The 18914-nt window shown below is 63.1% G+C and overlaps 1 protein-coding gene across 7 annotated transcripts in view; it reads right to left on the bottom strand.

Annotated features, from left to right (window-relative positions):
* Window positions 1-393: 393 nt before the first annotated feature.
* BRD1 (bromodomain containing 1) overlaps window positions 394-18914 on the bottom strand; it is a 39078-nt gene continuing 20557 nt past the window's right edge. Inside the window, exons 5-12 of one of the 7 annotated variants that reach the window (XM_032882749.1) lie at window positions 18370-18682; window positions 16331-16591; window positions 10543-11037; window positions 4173-4308; window positions 3674-3801; window positions 3097-3206; window positions 2679-2833; window positions 394-1831 (exon numbers count right to left, since the gene is read on the bottom strand). In XM_032882749.1, coding sequence (XP_032738640.1) covers window positions 1648-1831; window positions 2679-2833; window positions 3097-3206; window positions 3674-3801; window positions 4173-4308; window positions 10543-11037; window positions 16331-16591; window positions 18370-18682 — 1782 coding nt within the window. In that variant the 3' untranslated portion in view covers window positions 394-1647. Of the gene's footprint in view, window positions 1832-2678; window positions 2834-3096; window positions 3207-3673; window positions 3802-4172; window positions 4309-8943; window positions 9230-10542; window positions 11038-16330; window positions 16592-18369; window positions 18683-18914 lie in introns of those variants that run through there. The other 6 variants (XM_032882751.1, XM_032882750.1, XM_032882752.1 and 3 more) reach the window with 6 other exon arrangements.

Here is an 18914-nt window from a genome sequence, read left to right as displayed (position 1 = left end):
GGCTTCCCAAGAACCCCCAAAAGCAGCATGTGGTGGGGTCTGGGGCAGGTCCCCGTGGGAGCCCTGCATCCCTGCAGCCTGTCCCAGGCGACTGGTAACGCGCTGGGAGGCACAACTCCACTCCAGTGGACGCCACTAGCGGAAAGCTCACTCTGCTCAGACCCCAACGGCACCTTCTTCCAGCCTTCGGTGTGACTGTGACCGTGACCGGGACCGTGACCGGGACCCTGACTGTGAGCGGGTGGGAGGGGCCGCCAACTGCCCTCCCCAGCAGGGGGCTGGAGGAGGGGGTGCCTGGGGTGCAGACCCAGTCGGGCCCACGTGACACCCCCGCCGCCAGCAACCCCTGCCGAGGGCCACAGCAGATAAAAAGCGTCCGTCAGACACAGGACAAGCTATCAAAGGAAGACATTTTATTTTCAAGTTTCTATGGAGATGTTACAAACAATGGAGACTGAAGGGGAAAAACAAAAAACATTTAAAAATTTTAAAACTGCCAGTTTAAAATAAAAATATGATTAGGTAAAATAATAAATAATGCCATCCCATGACAACTTTAAGATGAAGGCATGTCGCGTGCCTCGATGAGCCGGCGGGGACAGGCTGGCGCGAGCCCGCCCAGCGCCCTAGAGAGGGAGGAATGAAGTGGCCACACCGTCCAAATCTTGACTTTATTTTTTAATATAAAAACCGCATTTTTGGAAACCCACCCTACCTTTTCCCCTAACATAATGCTTTACCTCTTAAAAATAAAAATAAAGTACTAATTCTATATACATCACATGTACCATACAAAAATGTATCCAAAGTTTCTATTGCTACCAAAGTGTTCTAAATTAAAACGAGTTACAGAAAGCCCCTCATTGTAAACAAAAGATTACAAGTTACAAAATCAAAGAACACACAGCCAGAGTCATTTACACAACAACCAACACATCCGGCTCCCAAAGCAAGTTGAATTTTTATGTGCTTGTATAAAAATGCATATCAATATACTTCTGCAAATTTATCTTTCATTATAAAGCAAATGAGTACACTTTCTACAATAAATATCCCGCTGGGAGGCACACCCGTGGACAGGCGAGGGCAGGCGGCGGAGGCTGGAGGCGGGCGAGGACGGCAAGGACGCGACACCCAGAGGACGCGCCCGCCCCGGCCCTCACGGGGGACGGCGGAGTGTTTTTGGTGATTTGCAAGTGATGTACACAGCATAAATTTATTCTCCACCTCTTTCCACAAAGTACCATCAAAATAATGTCATTTTCTTTCTTAAAATACACATTTGTCATTGTAAATTTACATCCCGTCTTATTAAATAGTGGTACTCCGTGTAAAGAGTATGATTTACAAAATTATTAAACATTCAAAAGTCTTTAAAAAAAAAAGCTACAGGTCAAAGAAAGTGAGGCGAGCAGCGGCCTCCAGCCGGACGTGCGGCGGGCACAGACGAGCCGGGAGGGCGCAGCCGCGCCATTCAGAGCGCCCAGACGGGGATGTTCCCAGAGAACTTGGAAATAAAACCGGCCCCCGCGCGGGAGGACGAAGGGAAGAACCAGGCCTAGAGATGAGAATAAGTTAAGTCTGAACAATATACACGCATGTACAACTTATCCACACTATGGCCAAGGCCACGCGAAGGCGGGCGGGTCAGTCGATGTCACTGAGGTCGCTGGTGGGCTCCCCGTGCACGCGGCTCAGGTGGCTCATGGCGCGGTCGAAGGCGACCCTCACGGCCTTCCTGATGCTGGAGTTCCGCCCCTCCATCATCTTCAGTTTGTCTATGGTCTCGTCCATGCCCAGGGGGACCATCTTGGACTTGGGGAGCCACTGCCTTTTTAAGAGAGAAAAGAGGGGAGCGGTAAGGGCCGCCCGCACGGGGACCCAGCAGCTCCGAGCTCCTGGGCCGGCGGGGATGCGTGGTGGGCGCCAGGCGCTCCAGGGCCAGCCCCGTCAGCCAGCCCTGACCAGCCTCGGGGCCGCGGGTGGGGGGCACGGCCTGACCCTCCTGCGAACCCTGGGAGGGGCCGGGGGCTCATCAAGTCTTCACACGTCTCCTCCATGACACTTACCAAGGGGCCACTGCACCCTGGAGGCTGGCGGGAGACGAGCACAACCCATCAGCCTTCCATACCTTACCTGAGTGGCCACCAAGGGCACACACAGACACTCACTCCCTCGCACAACGAGCAGGGGAGTGCAGGGCCACGCCAGGAGGGGCGGGCAGGTGGACCGGGCTGTGGGGCGGCCGCCCAGCCCTCAGACCGGACACGGCGGGCACGAGCCCCCACTGCGTCTGACCAGGACCAGGTCACGGTGAGGAGAGTCAGACAGGGGTGAGGAGAGAGAGAGACGGGGTGAGAAGCGCCCCTGGCCACCAGCGGCACACACAGCGCCATCGGTCTACACCCCTCCGCTGGCCCCGCACGGCCCCTCCACGCCAGGGAGCCCCTCGCCGGCACAGGGAGCTCTCGGCACAGAGACCATGCGTGCTCGGGGACAACAAGGGACCCAAGCAACGTGGGGGTTTTAGGACCCCAGGCCCAAGAGCACCGTGAAGACCACACGGGAGAGAAAGTGACAGGGTCCGGTCGGCTGTCCCCCAGCAGGACCCTGGAGCACCGAGCGCCTGACAGCAAGCCCAAGGCCGGCCCCGGCGTGGTCTGTGCGCCTGCACTCACCAGCTTCTCTTGTTGTCGAAGAAGAGAACGAGGAACAACTTCTCGTCAGCCTTGGTTTGCATGTGCTCACCTATCTTCAGCACGTCCAGCGGCGGGGCCGGGATGGTGACCCCGTTGTGGTGGCCGGGCACACGCGGCATCTTGGGGTCAATGATCTGTCGAGGGAGGACACGTGCAGGTCACGTCTGAGGGCCTGTCTGCCACGGCCCCGGAACACACTGCTCCCTGACCCTGCACACACGTCCCCCGGCCAACGCTCACGGGACACTTGTCCCGACAACAGCAGGGGCACGGCCCCCGGACTTGGGGCTCAGGACCCAACAGCTCAGCACCCTGGCTCCCCAAAGGGCAGCCCCACGGACCCACACGACACATAGCCCAGGGTCGTGGCCCCACAGCCCACTGTCCCGAGGCTCACCAGGGCCGGATAGGAGGGGTAGCCACTGCACTTGGCCCACACGACTTTGAGAGGCTCGAGGACGGAGGCCGCAGCATCGGTTGAAATCCACATGCTGTTCTGACCGACCTCTGGGCAGAGAAAGGAAGGGCGCAGGGCGTCATCGGGAGGGCCGGGCACCAGGCACGTCTCAGGCCACCCCTGTAGGAGTCCCAGCAAGACCCACTCCCACCTGAGCCCAAAGTCTGGCCCGGCCAGCACCGGCCCAGCGGGTCCCTCGTGCTCTGCCAGATGCAGAAATGGGGGGAACCAGCAGGCCTGCGGTCCCCCACGTGTGGCTGCAAATGGCCACCAAGGCTGAGGTCAGCGGCCTCCAGAGCCCCATGACCAGCAAACATGTGACTGAGGATCCCCCACACAAAACGGTCCCGCACAGGACAAAGCCGTCCCCGCTGTCCCCACGGCCCCCCTTCCCGTGAGCGGCAGCCGTCCCCATGCGCATGGAGCTCACAGACCCTTGGGACGGAAGCCAGCTGGACCTCGCCTGGCAGAGCGGGAGCCCACACCCCGGCCCGCGGAGGACGGGGCCCACACTCACCGGCGGCGATCCTGGCGGCCTTGGCGTAGTTCCCGTTCTCAATGCAGGAGATCAGCTCGCTGCGGTCCTCCAGCGTGTGCCTGCGTACCAGCGCGGGCTTGCCCCGGCCACACCTGGGCGCGCTAAAGCTTCAGGAGGAAAAGCAAAGCCGTGTCAGGACGCAGTCCTTCCCCTCCGCTCCGTCTGCAGCGGAGCCGGGCCCCAGAAGGCACACGGGGCAGACGCAGCCAACAACCCGGAGCGTGCGGGGCCCCCACGGGGCAGACGGGCGGGGCTGTGCTCGCCACCCTTCCCACCAGCACACGACTTTAAAGGGAGGAAAAGATAAAGAACAAGTGTAACCAGATTCAGAAACTGCCCGTTTTCCACGAACAGTTAGTTTCCCGTCTCTGGTTAAGCTCCATGAGGCAGGTGGAACCCAGGACGCACGAGCCCCTGGGGGGGAGGAGGGGGCAGGGCAGGCGGGCACAGGTCAGCAGGCAAGCGGGACGGGGCCCACCTCGCGTCGCAGAGCGGGCTGCTGCTGGATGCGATGCTGGACTCGGAGGCACAGCGTCGGCGCGGCGCGGCTCTCCTCCCCGGGGCGCCGCCCGGCTCCTGGGCGCTCTGCGCACCCCCAAAGCCGTTGGTGAGACCTGCAACACAGGCCCAGGGGCACCTCAGTCCCATGCGCCGGACCACGCTGCGCAAGAGCGCTCCCTTCCGAGGCCGCGCGGCATCCGGTCGCCCGTTACCCCCACCCTGCAGCGTGCACGGCAGAGACACGGAGGTGCCCTCGAGCTCAGAGACAAGCTGGTCTGAACACGGTGCTCGTCTCCACAGAGCAACACGGTCTGCACAGGCCCCACAAAGGCAAAGCCGAGCGCACCCAGCTCGTCCTCCCCCATCAAAGGACTCTGCCGCGTGGCGAGCCTCCGCGTGGGGGACGAGCCCTGCCTGGGTGAGGCCCCTCGCCACCACCAAGAGCAGGTTCACACACGGGGCCTTCAATGGGAACGGCAAGTCCGAGGAAACACATGCACCTCAAGAACACGCGGACGCATGAAAGCAGGTGATGCGCCCTTTAGCGACGCGCCCTTTAGCCCCGCGCCCACAGTGCCAGGGCCACTGGGGAGGCAACCCCCCCGCCCCGGTTTGTCAACAGTCTGTGTAGCCGAACAAAACACAGTTCACCCAAAACCACGGCAACTCTTGAGCCGCGCCGCTGCCTCCCAAAGCACCCGACGCCCCAACAGGGCAAGCAGCCGCTCCCTCGGGGCCCGACGGCCGGGCACTGGGCACATGTCTCTTCCCAAAACAATCTTGTTCCCATGCTCAAAAAAACGTTAACTCTGGGGCGCCTGGGTGGCTCAGTGGGTTAAGCCGCTGCCTTCAGCTCAGGTCATGATCTCGGGATCCTGGGATCGAGCCCCGCATCGGGCTCTCTGCTCAGCGGGGAGCCTGCTTCCTCCTGTCTCTCTGCCTGCCTCTCTGCCTGCTTGTGATCTCTCTGTCTCTGTCAAATAAATAAAATTTAAAAAAAAAAATTAAATCTGATTCTTTAAATGTTTTCTGAAGGAGGTGGCCAGGTTACAGGGTTTCCTCATCGACTTTACACGCCACTTTCTCCGCAGCCAAGGCGCGCGTACGGCCGAGAAGCGCAGCCGCGGCAGCAGACGCGCCACTGCTCACAGGACAATCCCAAGCGACTTGTTCTCCTGGAGCAAGTCCTTGCGACGCCTTGTTCCATCCCCTGCGACTCAGCAGCACCGGCTCCGAGAGAACCGAGCGACCACTGTGCCCGCGTCCGCACCCCGGCGGGCAGGGCAGCTGGCGGGGGCCGTACTCGCCGAAGCCGTTCGGACAGGCGTGGCCCATAAAGCGCAGCCGCTGAGCGGAAACCAGGCGGCCAGCGGGTCGGGGACACGGGGAAGAGTGAAGCAATGCCCAGGGTCCCCCAGGAGCTGCAAAAGGCAGCGAGACCCCAACTCAGAGACAGCCCACCCCACCCAGGCTCCCTGTAAGGACGGAAGGACAGGGCCACAGTCCCGCAGGCGCGTGTCCAGCACCCAGCAGCAGTGAGGCCATGAAGCCACCGCCTGTGCCCGTGGACGAAGCCCCAGGACATCACCGACTGGCCCTAGGGGCAACAAGGACAGGCAGCCACAAAGCGGCTCTGCACGGGGTCACCTTGGAGCTGGGGCCCGGTGACTCTGGATGGCCTCACCGGACACTTGCCACCTTGCCCCAGGTCCCTTCCACCTGCACCTTTCCCTGCAGAGCTGGAGCGGGCACGACCGGGGCAGGCGTGCGAGGCACCTGGGAAGAGCTCAGCCAGGGCCTGCTGCCCGTCCCCGACAGGCAGTCATCACTCAGAACAACAGAGAAGATGCCTGTTCCCAAGCGCCCCGGCCACGGTCAGACCGAGGCCCAGTGCCTGCGTCGAGGCAGCCAGGGAAGACGACGACCCGGCACCCGTGCTCCCAACGCGGCGCCAGGCTTCACTTGCCACCAGGAAGGCGGCACCGAGGGCACCTGCCCCCGGTGCTCGGCAAGAACCACCCAAGGCCATGCTCCCCATGAAACGCGAGGGGGAAAGTGAAAACGTGGGGCTCCCACGATCTCCCCGGGGCACGGAACGGACGCCCACTAGACGCCCCCAGCGACTAGTTGTCTGCTACCCAGGCAACATCACTTAGCAGCTGCTAACTAGCAGGCATCACAGACACGCCCGGCAAGAGGAGACTGCTGGGCCGGAGCACAGCCCCCCCAGGCCGCCCAGCCCTCCCGACGTCCTCAAGGTGGCCGAAGGCTGGGGCAGCAGCGTCTCTGCCCCCTCCCGGCCCACAGATCCCCTGCGCAGACACACGCTTCCTCCCAGCCAGCTGAGGCTGAGGGAGCCCCCAGCCCCACCCTGCACAGCCCACAAGGCCAGGGCAGGTTTCGGGGTCCGCGTGGAGATGGGCCCGCGAGCCCCTCGCAAAGGGCAGGCGTTCACGGGGCACCTGAGGCCCTAGCCGAAACCACGTCCACACCAACTCTTAACAAACCACTTCAGGGAGACTACGTTTCTCGACACGGAACGTCGAGTCCGCGTGCTGCAACACACGAGCTGGCCGTGCGGGAAAGGCTGGCGGACTCCAGCGTAGGGGCCGCGCCCCAGAGCACGCGGGACCCTGCGCACAGGCCCCGTCCCGCCACACAGGACCGTCCTCTCGGCCCCCACGGGCACAACACCCTGAGCCAAAAGACGCTCTGGCCCAGCGGCTCCCCTGGGGAACCTTCCTGGGGCACAGCTGGGCCACCATGGGGAGGGGTCCCAAGGGGCCTCCTGAGACGGCCGGTCAACAGCGGCAGAAGCTAAGCCCTTGCGACTTTGTACAGCTGCAAGCTCGCGGGAACAGCTCCCGGCCGCCCGGCAGCGAGAAACCCCTGGTGGTCCCCCACGGGGACGAGGCCCACACCTGCCACACCCTCACGGCTCCTCAAGGAACCTTCTGCTGGTGCCGGGCAGGAGGCACAGAAGCAGGGTGGGCCGCGCTCCCCGCACACCACACCCCGTGGCGCAGACACCAGGGCGCTGCCTGCCAGCCCAGGACCTGCCCGGGCCCCCCGACGGTACAGCCCAAGGTGTGCCGCCAGGCCAGCTCCAGAGGCCGGGGCACAGCGACTGGGCTCGGCCTCCCCAGGTGCTGGGGCCGCCCGCCTCGTCATACGTTCTTATTTGTACTGCTGGCGACACAAGCGCGTCTTCCAACCTTTTCATAAAAGCAGCAAGTGAGATCCCAACCACCCTGCTTTCGCCTAGACCGCCCCCCGGAAGCGGTGGCGGCGGCAGGGCAGGGCCCCGCGACAGCAGGCGATGGGCGTGGCGAGCGCAGACAGAGCTGCCCGGCTCGCTCCGGACTCCCCGGGGGCCGGCCGGCAGGGAGACACACGCACGGGCAGGAGACCGGGCGGAAACCCAGGAAGGAAAGACACCGACAGGCGAGGGGAGGCATCCGTGTTCACACATCTTCCGGCTGGGCCGCGCACCCCGCGCCCGGCCCGGAGCCCCCGGTCCCTCCAGGCCAGTTCCGTGCCTGCTGACGGCGGGATCACAGTCTCGGTCCACATAAGTCACCCGCGGGCGCCAGGGGCTGTCTCGCCCCCGGCTCTAAAGTCGCCCTCGGCATCGTTCACACCTACCCACGGGGTCGGGGCGGGTGAGGCGGCGTCCCTACCGGCGGCCGGCTCGAGGAGGGGCACCGGGCGGCTCTCCGGCACCGGCACCGTTGCTCCCGGGGGCGTCTGGCTCTGACTTACAGAAGGGGGTGGGCGGGGTGGGGCCCGTGTCCTCCACGCGCCGGTGTGTGTGTTTTTGTTTGGAAGACGGCTGAACAGATGCTCCCAGCGTCCTCCACAAAGTTATGAGAGACCCCAGGGTGCAGTGACCGCTCAGCAGAGCTGCGGTCCACGTGGTGAGAGAGGACAGTTAGGGTCCAGAGAATGAGCTACCCAGCATGCTAGGGGTTAAACTGAGAACCTGGAAAACAGCGAAAAAGCCATTTGGTCTGACTGGGGGCGCCGCGAGGCCAGCCTCCACAGTGAGCGGCCGGAGGGTGAACATGACTCCCTGTGTCTCTCTGCGTCTGTCTGTCTCTGTGTGTCTGTGTCTGTGTCTGTCTGTCTGCATCCCGTCTCCCTCGGTCTCTCTGTCTCTCTGTGTCTGTCTCTGTTTCTCTGTCTCTGTGTGTCTCTGTATCTGTCTCTGTGGGTCTGTGTCTGTCTCTGTCTCTGTGTCTGTGTCTGTCTCTGTAGCTCTGTTTCTGTGTCTCTCTTTCTCTGTCTGTCTCTGTCTCTGTCTCTCAAGGTGGCCGGTGTCTGCCTCCATCTGTCTCGTCTCTGTCTCTGTCTCTCTCTGTGTCTGTGTCTGTCTCTGTATCTGTCTCTGCTCTGTGTGTCTCAGTCTGTCTCTACGCCCGTCTCTGTATCTCTGTCTTTGTGTGTCCCACACGCACACACACGCCACGGCGCGTGACGTGCACACAGCAGGCGTCTCGAGAGCAGAGACCAGGAGCGCGGAAGTCCCAGGCCAGCTGTCCGTTCCGGGAAACAGATGAGCATCGCGGAAGGAGGAAGCGAGAAGACAGGACGTGGGCTCCGGGTGGCGCGGCACCGGCTCAAGCGGGGTCAGGGTCTCTAACCCGGGCCGCCCCCCCCGGCGCTTCCCACAGCTCAAGAGCAGGGAGGGCCCCCAGAGGCCAAGCGTCTCCAAAGAGGGTCTGTCTTCCCCCTAACTTGGGAGTCTTGCAGCGGGCCGCGGGACGCCAGCAAACCCCTACAAGGCAGAGCACCCAGACGAATCTCTGGAAAAAGTGGAAGGTTCACAACAGTTCACGTCCTCGGACAGCGGAGGCCGCCCCTCGGAGCGAGCGGTCCAGGGCGTGCAGAGAACGCCAGGAGGCGGAGGTGAGGCAGGGCCAGAAACAGGCGCCAGGATGGGCAGCGGGAAGCGGCGCGGGCCCAGTGCTACTAAGACTCCCGGGCCGCGCGGGACGGCGTCAGGACTCAGCACGCAGCCAGTCTACTGCCGCTCTGCAACAAGAAAGCAAACACCCCTGCGTCAGTCATGCCACCGGGAGGAGGCGTTCGTCTGGCCGCCCGCCGCGGCCCGCTCACAGACGCTCCTGCGCGGCTCCCGTCGGCACCAGACACCAGCAAGGCCCCCGCTCCGCCGCACACGGGGCAGGAGGGGGCCGGCACCTCCTACAAGGGCGAGGGCGCCCGAGGCCCCTGTAAGCACGGCCACCGGGCTGCCCGTGGAGCCTCACCTACTCGGTGGACGGCGGGGGGCATCAGCTACAGCAGGACCCGCCTGGCCGGGTGAGGGCCACCGTCGGGCCCCACGGACCCCTCCTCTGACACCAGCTTCGTGGCACACCAGGGCCGCAGTCAGAGGCTCTGGCCCGGGGCCTGGAGCCCTGAACAACGTCCCAGCGGCTCTGCCTAGGTGCCCGTGGCACGACGTGCTCTGGCTTCCATCCTCGCACGCCAACTGGACCTCGGCGTTCGCACACACAGCGCGGAAGGAGTGTGCCCCTGGCCCGGCTCTGACGGGCCGCAGCGCGGTGTCCGGACTCGCAAGCGCAGACACGAGCTCCGTGCATGGCCCGGGCCTCCCCCGCGCAGCTCACGGTACGCGGGAACAGAGAAGGCTCCAACCCACCCAAGACAAGCAGCGGCACAGAGCACTTCCGTCACGTTAACTGGATGAAGCAAAGTTTCGCACGCGTTAGGACAAAAGTCCCACAGAATCTTCCGGCCACCAGGAGTCGCATGTCGGCTGCGGGGCAGGGAGCGCACCCCAGCCACCTCTGCCTGACCGCCCCCACAGAATGCACCTCTGGGTGCGGACGCAACAAGCGGACCCTGGGCACCGACACTCCCAGGCTTCCATCAGTGGCACGGACGCAGACAGCGCGCGCAATCAGCCGCACCACCCGGGCTGCATGGGCTCAGGAAGGACGGCCCGCCGCGCCCGTGGGGAGGGGGCGGAGAAACTAAGGCCACCAGGCCGGGCCACCCCGGCTCGAGAAATTCAGGGGACTCGAGGACAGAAGCCCAACACGCGGGGCCAACAGGCTCCAGGGTCACATCAGCGGCTCCTGGGGGTGGGGGACGCCGCCTCATCGCCGCAGGCTGGAGCCACACGGGCCCGCAGGGGACCGTCACCATGCGCCCTGATCCACCGCACCACCCACATCCTGGGACACGCCGCGTGCACCACCAGACCCCGCCAGGCCACCCCAGCCCCCGACCGTCCGCGGCCAACGGCAGCTGAGGGCCCCGCCGGGCGGCTCCAGCGACAGCCCTGGAGGAGAGAGACCGCGGTGCCCCGGGGCATTTACCTGTGTCCAGCCGCTTTCCCGGGGACCCCTCCTCCACCTCAGAGTCGCCGCAGGTGCTCCGCGACCTTTTTCTTGGCTGCAGAAGAGTCTCCAACCTCGGAAGGACTACAGACAGAAAGGTTTTGGTCCCTAGCTGAGGAGAAGTTGGCCGGGTTTCAGTGTTCTTGGCGGACTTTGGGGGGCTTACACTTTTCGATTTGCAGAAGAGAACAGAAGTGCGTCTGTTTACATCGCTTGCTGGCTCCGGCACCGCGGAGACCGCCGCTGGCGCATCGCCACTACCGGCGAGGGTGGGCTCTGGAGGGTGTCCGGTTACCAGTGCGCTCTGAGTGCAAGTGCTATGTGATTCATTATCAAATGTGACTCTTTTGAATAGTTTACTCTGCTCGGGGTTGAGTTCTACTGGTTTGAGGGTTGGTGGCTCTGAATTAGTCTCCGAGTCTGAAGGAAGAGGTAATGCATCTGATGGTTCAAGTTTAGGGGGAGATTTATCTCCTGAAAAAATTATAAATAAAGTGATTTTTGAAAACTGGTAATTATAAGATCTATTATAAAACTTACTATAAATGTGAAGTCCACCAAAATACTAAGTCAATCAAGGAGAACAACGCATCACACGTACTGACTGCAAGCGTGAGGGGCCGCAGCAGCCCGGACCCGTGGGGGACACTGTGTGCTTCCCTAACAGCGGACGCGGACGCGGCGCAGCGCCCGGGCTCCAGGCGCGCAGGGTATCAAGTCCCTCTCGGAAAGCGACTGGCGAGGACCGCCTCCACATACGCCAGTACTGACACCGTTCGCGTCCGTGACCGCGACCGCAATCCACCGTTCACTTACCTTGAGGAAGAGGAAAACGTCCCATAACTAGGGGCTACCCAGGCATTCCCGCACGGTCCTGACCTGGGCCACACGGTCAGCGAGCAGGTCAGCAAGAGCATGTAAATCTGACTCTGACCAAGGGGTTCTAGGTTGGTGACAAGGCCTGTCTGGTGAGTGGTGGGCGGCTGTGAATGTCTCACGGGAGCAGGAAAACCTCCCCCTCGACTCTCCACCGCCCCACAAGCCACGCTCTGAAACGTCACAGTGGAGTCTTTTTCTCAAATCTGACTTTAAAAATAAAAACACTCTTTCAAAGAAAACGATCTTTGCCTCGTTTAAAACGCTTCTTGAAACTATTAACATGAAAACCACAAGTCTGACGACCCGAGGGAACAGGGCTTTATCCCCGCACCCGAGAGGAGGTCCTCCAGGGACCACGCAGGCCGGCCATGCGAGGGAGCAGCCCTCCGGGACAAGCCACTGCTTTGGGCTACAAGACACGTGACACCAAAGCAAGAGTGACAACGCACACGGTCCGAAGCGGTCCGTGCGGCCTCACGAAGCACGGTTCTCCTCTCACGAACCCTCCGAACCGCCCAAAGCCGCGTGGAAATCCCGAAGAAGGTCGTGTCTCAAAGCCGGTCGTTCTGAAAGCGGAAAGCTGCACAGCTCCTGGGTCCCACTTACGGCCCAGAGCGCGTCCTGCGAACTCTCCCTTGGGAACGCGAGACGGAGCCAGGCAGGGCTCAAGCCGCCAGCGCAGCAGGGGCTCTGCTCGCCCCAGACACAGCCCTGCTGGGCCATGGCCCTTGAAGCCGGACACAGCACGTCACAGGGGACCCAATCCCCGAGGCGGTGTGTCCGCGGCAGAGGGGACCCAAGTCCTTCTGTGTCCACGCCCCTACCACGGCCGTACCACTGCCTGAGGGGACCGTGTGGCACCGCGATGCAGAACACCGAGCCACGAACCACGCTGACCAACACGGGGCCGGGCTCTTCATGCCTGTCCCTTCAAGTCCCAACAGGTTTAGGAAAACAAAAGTCACGGACCACCCAGGAGACCGAGCAGATGGAAACCGGGGAGCAGGGAGAGCCACTGCTGCTGGGAGGCTTCGCCACGAAGCCCACCGCCGGCCAGGGATGCGCCACCGCGGCCCACGCCCACTCGCGTAAGGACCCCACCGCCCCTTCCCTCAGCGTGCGCTTCAGTTCGCCACCGGCCTCCTGTCCCCGCCCCGGCCTCTCCCCCGGGGCCCCCACACCAGGCTCCCAGCCTGACCACTGCACCAGGAGTCCTGCCCCCTTCGCTGCGGCCACGTGCGGTCGCAGCCACGGCCAGCAGCCTCTGTCTTAGCCGGGTGGGCCCTGGCAACGCAGGCCGCGGCCGCTAGAGCCCGAGAAAGCCACGCCCTCCCCAGGTTCTTCTGGGCCCCTCCTCACATGCCCTGTCCGTGCTTCCCCATCAGACTCCAGTCCTGACTCAGCCCCAAGCCTGCCCATCCAGCCTGGGCAGCCAGCAGCCAGGGTGCCCACGTCCCTGGCCAAGTACACAAGGCCCCGGGCCCCCAAGGTCCACGCACACACTCCCCTGCGTCTCACGCTCAGCCCACCCAGGGCTCTCTTCTGCCCTCAAAGGTGAGAGCGTCATCTGAGGGCCCTCCCCACCCCTCCTCCTGCCCAAAGGCAGCCTGAGGCACAGCCACAACTGCCCTGCCTGCCCACCGTCCCCGCACTGCGCTCAGCCGGGGCAGCTCCCCAGAAGCATCTCTGAGGCGTGAAGGGGCAGGAGGCGGGGGGGGGGGGGGGCCAGCTGTCAAGGGCTACACAGGTGACCTAGGTGCAAACCAGCACCAGCACCGGCTGCCACACCATGGGGGTTACCGAAGCCCTGGGCCTCGCTCTCCTCACCCATAAGAAAAGAAGAAAGCACTGGTGCCCGGTGACCCCACAGCTGGACCCCGTGTCTGTCAGCCAGCACCCCTGCCGCCCGCTCAGGACCCTAAGCCTACCGCCCCCGGGGAGTTAACACAAACGTTACCGTTCTCTTGAAAGGTCACTGGCTGCTGACAATCCCGTCACTGAACTGCATAGGAGACCTGCTCTACGACCTTCTAGAACAAACCCCGTTCGACTCTGAGCCGTGAGCACAAACACGCAGGTCCGAAACTCCCTCACAAAAGCCACAAGGTTCCCTGCTCAGGGTCTGAAGCCGGCGCCTCGGAAAACCCGAAGAGGCAGGTCCATCCGCAGCTCAGGCCTCGCCAACTCCCCTGACCGAGCGCGTCCACATCAAAGCCACAGAGAACTCGGGCAGGCTCCGGCGAGAGGCGTCTGCCTCCTGGGACCCTGACCACACGCTGCCTGACCTCCACCCCTGGCTCGGGCTTCCTCCCCGCAGTCCTCGATGGAGAAACCACCACCTACACACACTGCACACCGGAGACGCCTTTTACAGACACGGGACGTGTCCTGCTCCAGCGGGACCTGCCAAACCCCAGCCCCACTCGCTCTGGGGACTCTCGGCGGCCCGGAACTCGAGCGGGCCTCGGGGAGCCTGCAGGAAGACAAAGGCTCGGTCCTGAAACCCGAGGACAGACCTCCTCACAGCACAACCTAAATCCCAGGGGCTGGAAGGGAAAGGCCCGGCCGGCGACTCGGTGACGGCGCCCTGCGGCCTGCCGGCCCACACCTGCCCTTCTCCCAGAGCCACCTGCCTTCACGGCTCTGCGCCCGATCGGTCCGCTGGGGCCAACCTCCAGGCAGCAGAGACTAAGCTCTGAGGACGCAGGCTGGCGAGCCCCGCCCGTCGGCCTAGAGAACCACGGGAGCGCAGCAGACAGAGCGGAGGCAGGAGCCCCGGCCCTACCGTGGGGGATGCGAGGAAGAGGCCCCAGCAGAGCAACGGCCCCCAGGGCCTCCCTTCCAGGAGGGGCCTCAATGGGGCCAACCCACCCATAACCCCTATTCAGTCACAAGAGAGACAGCACGCGGAAGGCGCGGAGCACGCGGTGGTCTTGCGTCCTCCTCTTGCACAAGATGCCGGGCCCTCGTCCCACGAAGGATCACGAGCTCTCCTTTCTGCACTAGCTCTGGGCTGTCTTCACCAACCTTCGTGGGATGACAGCCCCCAGCCCTGCCCCCGGCCACCTGGAGGTCCCACCGCTGCCTCCACCTCCCCTGCACCGGCCCCACCAGCTCTCTCCACGTGGACCCGGGGCCATCCCTTGTCAGACCTCCCTGTCTTCCTTCAAAATGACCCCATGCCTCAGAACAGTAAATGTGGGCTGGTGTGGGGGGGGCGCCCGCCTGGCGAGGAAACTGCAGGGACGACTGGGGAAGACCCCACGTCCACACAAACCGCACCCCCGGCCCCCACCGGGGACAGTGAGCGACTATTCACAAGCTTTCCCCAAACTCACTCTCTTTGGAGCAAATAACACACAAAGAGTGGTTTTCCCACAAACAGATAAAGATCAGCTCAGCCAGAGTGGGAAGGAGAAGGGGAAGGAGGGGAAGGAGAGGCAGGGGAAGGAGAGGCCGCTCAGGCAGGGGAAGGAGACTGGACGGGACGGGTGTGCCTCCCGAGCTGGGCCACCCTGGACCCCAAGGACCGTGAGGGTGCACACACGGCACAGCCAGCATCAAAGCCTGTAGGAGTCAGGCCATCAGCAGAGCAGAACTGTCGTGGGGCGCCTGGGGGGCTCAGCCGGTTGAGCATCCGTCCAACCCTTGATTTCAGCCAGGTCAGGACCTCAAGGTCATGAAATTGAGCCCCATGTCGGGCTCCGTGCTGGGCGTGGAGCCTGCCTGACAGTCCCTCCCTCCCTCTCTCAACAAAACAAAAGAACGGCAGAGCCGTCCTTCCTGCCCCGCCGTGGCCTCTCCTGCCGCCCTCATCCGATCGCCCGAAAGGGAGGTTCCGGAGCCTGCGTCTCGCGCCGCCGGGGAGCCTAGTCAGCCGCACGGGGAGCCGAGAGCCAGCGGGGGCAGGACGAAGCAGAGCTGCACAGCCACGCGGAGCTGCCGCGCAAGGGCTCACATCCAAGGACAGAAAGGAGCCCGAGGGCCGCGGCTCTCGCCTCCAGCAGGCGCCTCGAGCAGCAGCCGCGACAGGAGCAGTGACACGGGGGACGCGCTGTGGAACGCCCACACGGCACCGAGGCGGACGCCCACGGCGGCGTTACTGCTCCTGCTGCTCCGGAGTGGACGTGCCGAGAGGAAACCCGGACTACAAGGCAGACAGCCAGCGGCGTGTGCCTTCTTCCCTCCGCCCACTAACCGCGTGTGCTCGCACTCAGACGGAGAGCGCGGACAAGGGTGGAGTGTTTTCCACCGGGTTCTCTAAGCTCCAAAAACTGGGCCACAGCACTCCCCGGACAGCCCACGTCCCGAGCTCGAGGCCCGCCCCCAGTGGCCACCTGAGCCCTATTAGTACTGGGCTTCCCTGGGGTTCCCCGCGGGGCGCGGGCTTCCTCTCCTCACTGACGTCCTACGCGCAGAAAACGTGCCCGGTGCCCGGCTCTCCTCCCAGACACGCGCCCCAGGAATGGTCACCAGCCCTTGTCACTGTGCATGTGACGTGTCGGGAGCCCCAGGAGGCAGCTCCGGGTCAGATCCCTGCTCCCTGGTGACAGCCTGTGCGTCACCTGCCACCCTTCAGTATCAGAGAGGAGCGTTCAGGTGACGGTGGTATCACGGCCCGTTCAAGAGTTGCTGTGCCCAGCAAACACCCTCCGTCTCGCCACGTAAGCCACGTCTGCTCTAGCACCCCTCTGGGCGGTGGGCAAGGCCAAGTCACTCTTTAAATAGTGTTTCAAGAACAAGTTAAGAAAGTCTCATTCTGCGCCTCCAGCTGCGTGACCGTGTAAGTGCCGCGAGGCCGCGGGGCCGGCACCCGCGGGGACCGGAAAGGAAAGCCCGGCGGGGGCTCCGGGGAGCAAGTGAAGACCGACACTCAGCACGTGCTTACCTTCCTCCCCCGTCTCCTGCCCCAGCTGAGCACCTTCCTCTTCAAAGCTTCCAATACCTGATTCTGCAGGTGGGGGCTGGCTGTGCTGCTGGCTCAGCTTGTTTCGGAGGACGGCGATCTCCTTCTTCAGGAGCTTGGCGCGCTTGCTCCGCGACCCGCTGGACTTCATGGCGCACGTGAGGTCGAGCTTGTCCAGCAGCTCCCGCAACTGCTCCTCCAGGACCATGTGGGCCCTATTGGCCGGGTTCAGCAACCTGTCCACTAGAGTCAGAGGACACCTGGTCAGTCCTCCACCACACCGCCCCTGCGACCGCCTCACGGGCACGGGCCCCACCCGCAGGAGCCCCAAGTCCCCACCGCGCTCATTCCACGCTCTGACGGGCTGCCACGCCGGAGACACACTTCCACCCAGCAGGCGTCAGGACGCGCCTGCAGGAAAGTCTCCAGATCCCCAGCGGGCGAGCCAGGCGCATAGGGACATGGTGCCTGCAGCAGGCCAGCGCCCCTCCTGGCGTGCACCTGCGCTGGGGCCGGCCGGAGGAAGGAACAACCAGACCACACCCACGGGGCCACCTGTGCAGACGGGATCTGACCCGGCGGGGGCTCACATCTGGGCCGGTCTCCTGACCCAGCCCTCTGGGGGGCTTTACTCAAACTGGGCCACACGATGCACAGTTCGTTGTCCTTTTCAGGCGTATTTACTATGAAAATCCCTACCGACTTTAACTTAAGCAAAACGACAAAATTCATAAAACACAAAGTAGCGGAGGTCAGGGAAAGGCGGCCAAGAGAGAAATGGATCTTTCCGACTGAGACCAAACCGGGAGTGAGAGCACAGAGGGAAGACGGGAAGAGACAACAGCCACAGCACGACCGCCAGGAGCGAGCGGCACCGTCCTGCGGAAACAAGCACTTACTAAAAGCATCTGCGCTTTTCCCAAAGACACGAGGCATCAGAATTGCAGAATAAACAAAAACGCCCGAGCGGCCTGGCCTGCACCCACCCGGACTCCGACACAACTCCGTAAATAACAGCCTCAAAACCGTTCACGTAAACAGCCATCACGTCACTTGAAGTCCCTCAAAAACAGGCCTCGTCAGATCTTACCCCTCAAGCAGATGAGGGACAGCTCTGGGTGCAAGGCGCTCCAAGACACAGCCTGTGGGCCTCAGCACAGCACGAAGGCAGCCGGTGCCCCCACAGACTGATCGGGGAGGGAGGACGGACGGCCCACGTCCCGGGACACGGGCTCCCCTAGCTCCGCCATCTCCCCGCACAAATACGGAAAAAATAAATGAACACTTCTCATCCTTGAGCTTCTCCCTAGTGAAACCACGGGTGCAGGACCTGACTGAGGAAATCCCACCAGGACCCGTATGCCCAAGTGCTCAAAGCCCGGAAGCCCTGTCCTGTCCCGGGGAGGTCGCACGGTGGCCGGAGCATCACGGCCAGGGCAAGGCCCAGGGAAGGCAGCCCCCAAGGACAGGGACACGCAAACAGACCACTGTGCCCGTCTGAGAGGCACACAGCGGCACTCAGATGGCTGCAAGGCCAGAGTCCGGGGTCCTGGGCACACGCCCGCCCCTGAGGCCTTCCCCCAGTCACAAGATATCCTCAGGAGGGTCCTGAGACCGACCCGGGGCACAGCCCCCAACTAAACTGCCCCCCCAGTATGTACATTCAGACCCAGGCCGTCCCCTGCAGGGCCACTGGCCGTGGACTTCTCCCTGATGGACCCTGAAACACGCCTGGTCTGGACAGAAACGTTAGGGGCATAAAATCCACACTGTGGCAAAGAAAAATTAAAAAACAACAGAAAACACGCGGTAACTTCTACGGTGACGGTGCGTTAAGAGCACCATGCGTCAGGAGTGTGGAGTTGAGGAGACGGTTTCGAGCGAATCCCTCCCCTTCCCCGTGAGTACGGAAGACGTCCGGTCACACGGCAGCTCGCGTTCTAGTCCCCCGGGGCCGTGCGGGCGCGGTCTGCAGGGAGCGCGCGCTCCCACCGGGGCCTGGGCTCGGGGCTGGTGCTTACCGTCGTCCCAGGAGAAAGGCCGCCGGGGGGCCGCGGCAGGCCGCTCAGGCAGGTGCATCCCCGAGGCCTCCTCGAAGCCGATGCTGTCCGCCTGGCGCCTGGCCTGCCGCAGGACGACACCGCCCTGATCGCGCAGCCTCACGGCGGCTCTATAGAACACTGTGTCCTTGGCGTTGTACTTCATGCAGTTATCTACAATGAGATTAAAATCCTCCTCAAACTCAGTGAGGTGTCTATACCCTTGAGCTTCTAACCGTTTCCTCATTGTGGCAAAGTCCATGGGATGTTTAATGTGATCCAAATAATCTGGTACCTAATTTCAGGGAGGAAAAATAAGCATTTACCAACAGAGAAGGACTCTTATTCGCTCTACACAACCCCGCCCGCCCGCTCCGGCCGAGACACGCACACGCGGCACCGGCGCCCCGCACACGCCTGACTGCGCGGCACACGCTCACCCCACGACCTGCCGGGGCCCCTCTGCCTCAAGCTCCTTAAACTGCACACAGTGACCAGTGCACTCGTCCGGCCGGAGCCGCCGTCCT

This window comes from Lontra canadensis, unplaced genomic scaffold, assembly GCF_010015895.1.
Source record: "Lontra canadensis isolate GAN:19392208 unplaced genomic scaffold, GSC_riverotter_1.0 scaffold84, whole genome shotgun sequence".
NCBI lineage: Eukaryota > Metazoa > Chordata > Mammalia > Carnivora > Mustelidae > Lontra > Lontra canadensis.
Note: the sequence above shows the minus strand (reverse complement) of the source record. Positions and strands in the feature narration are given on the sequence as shown.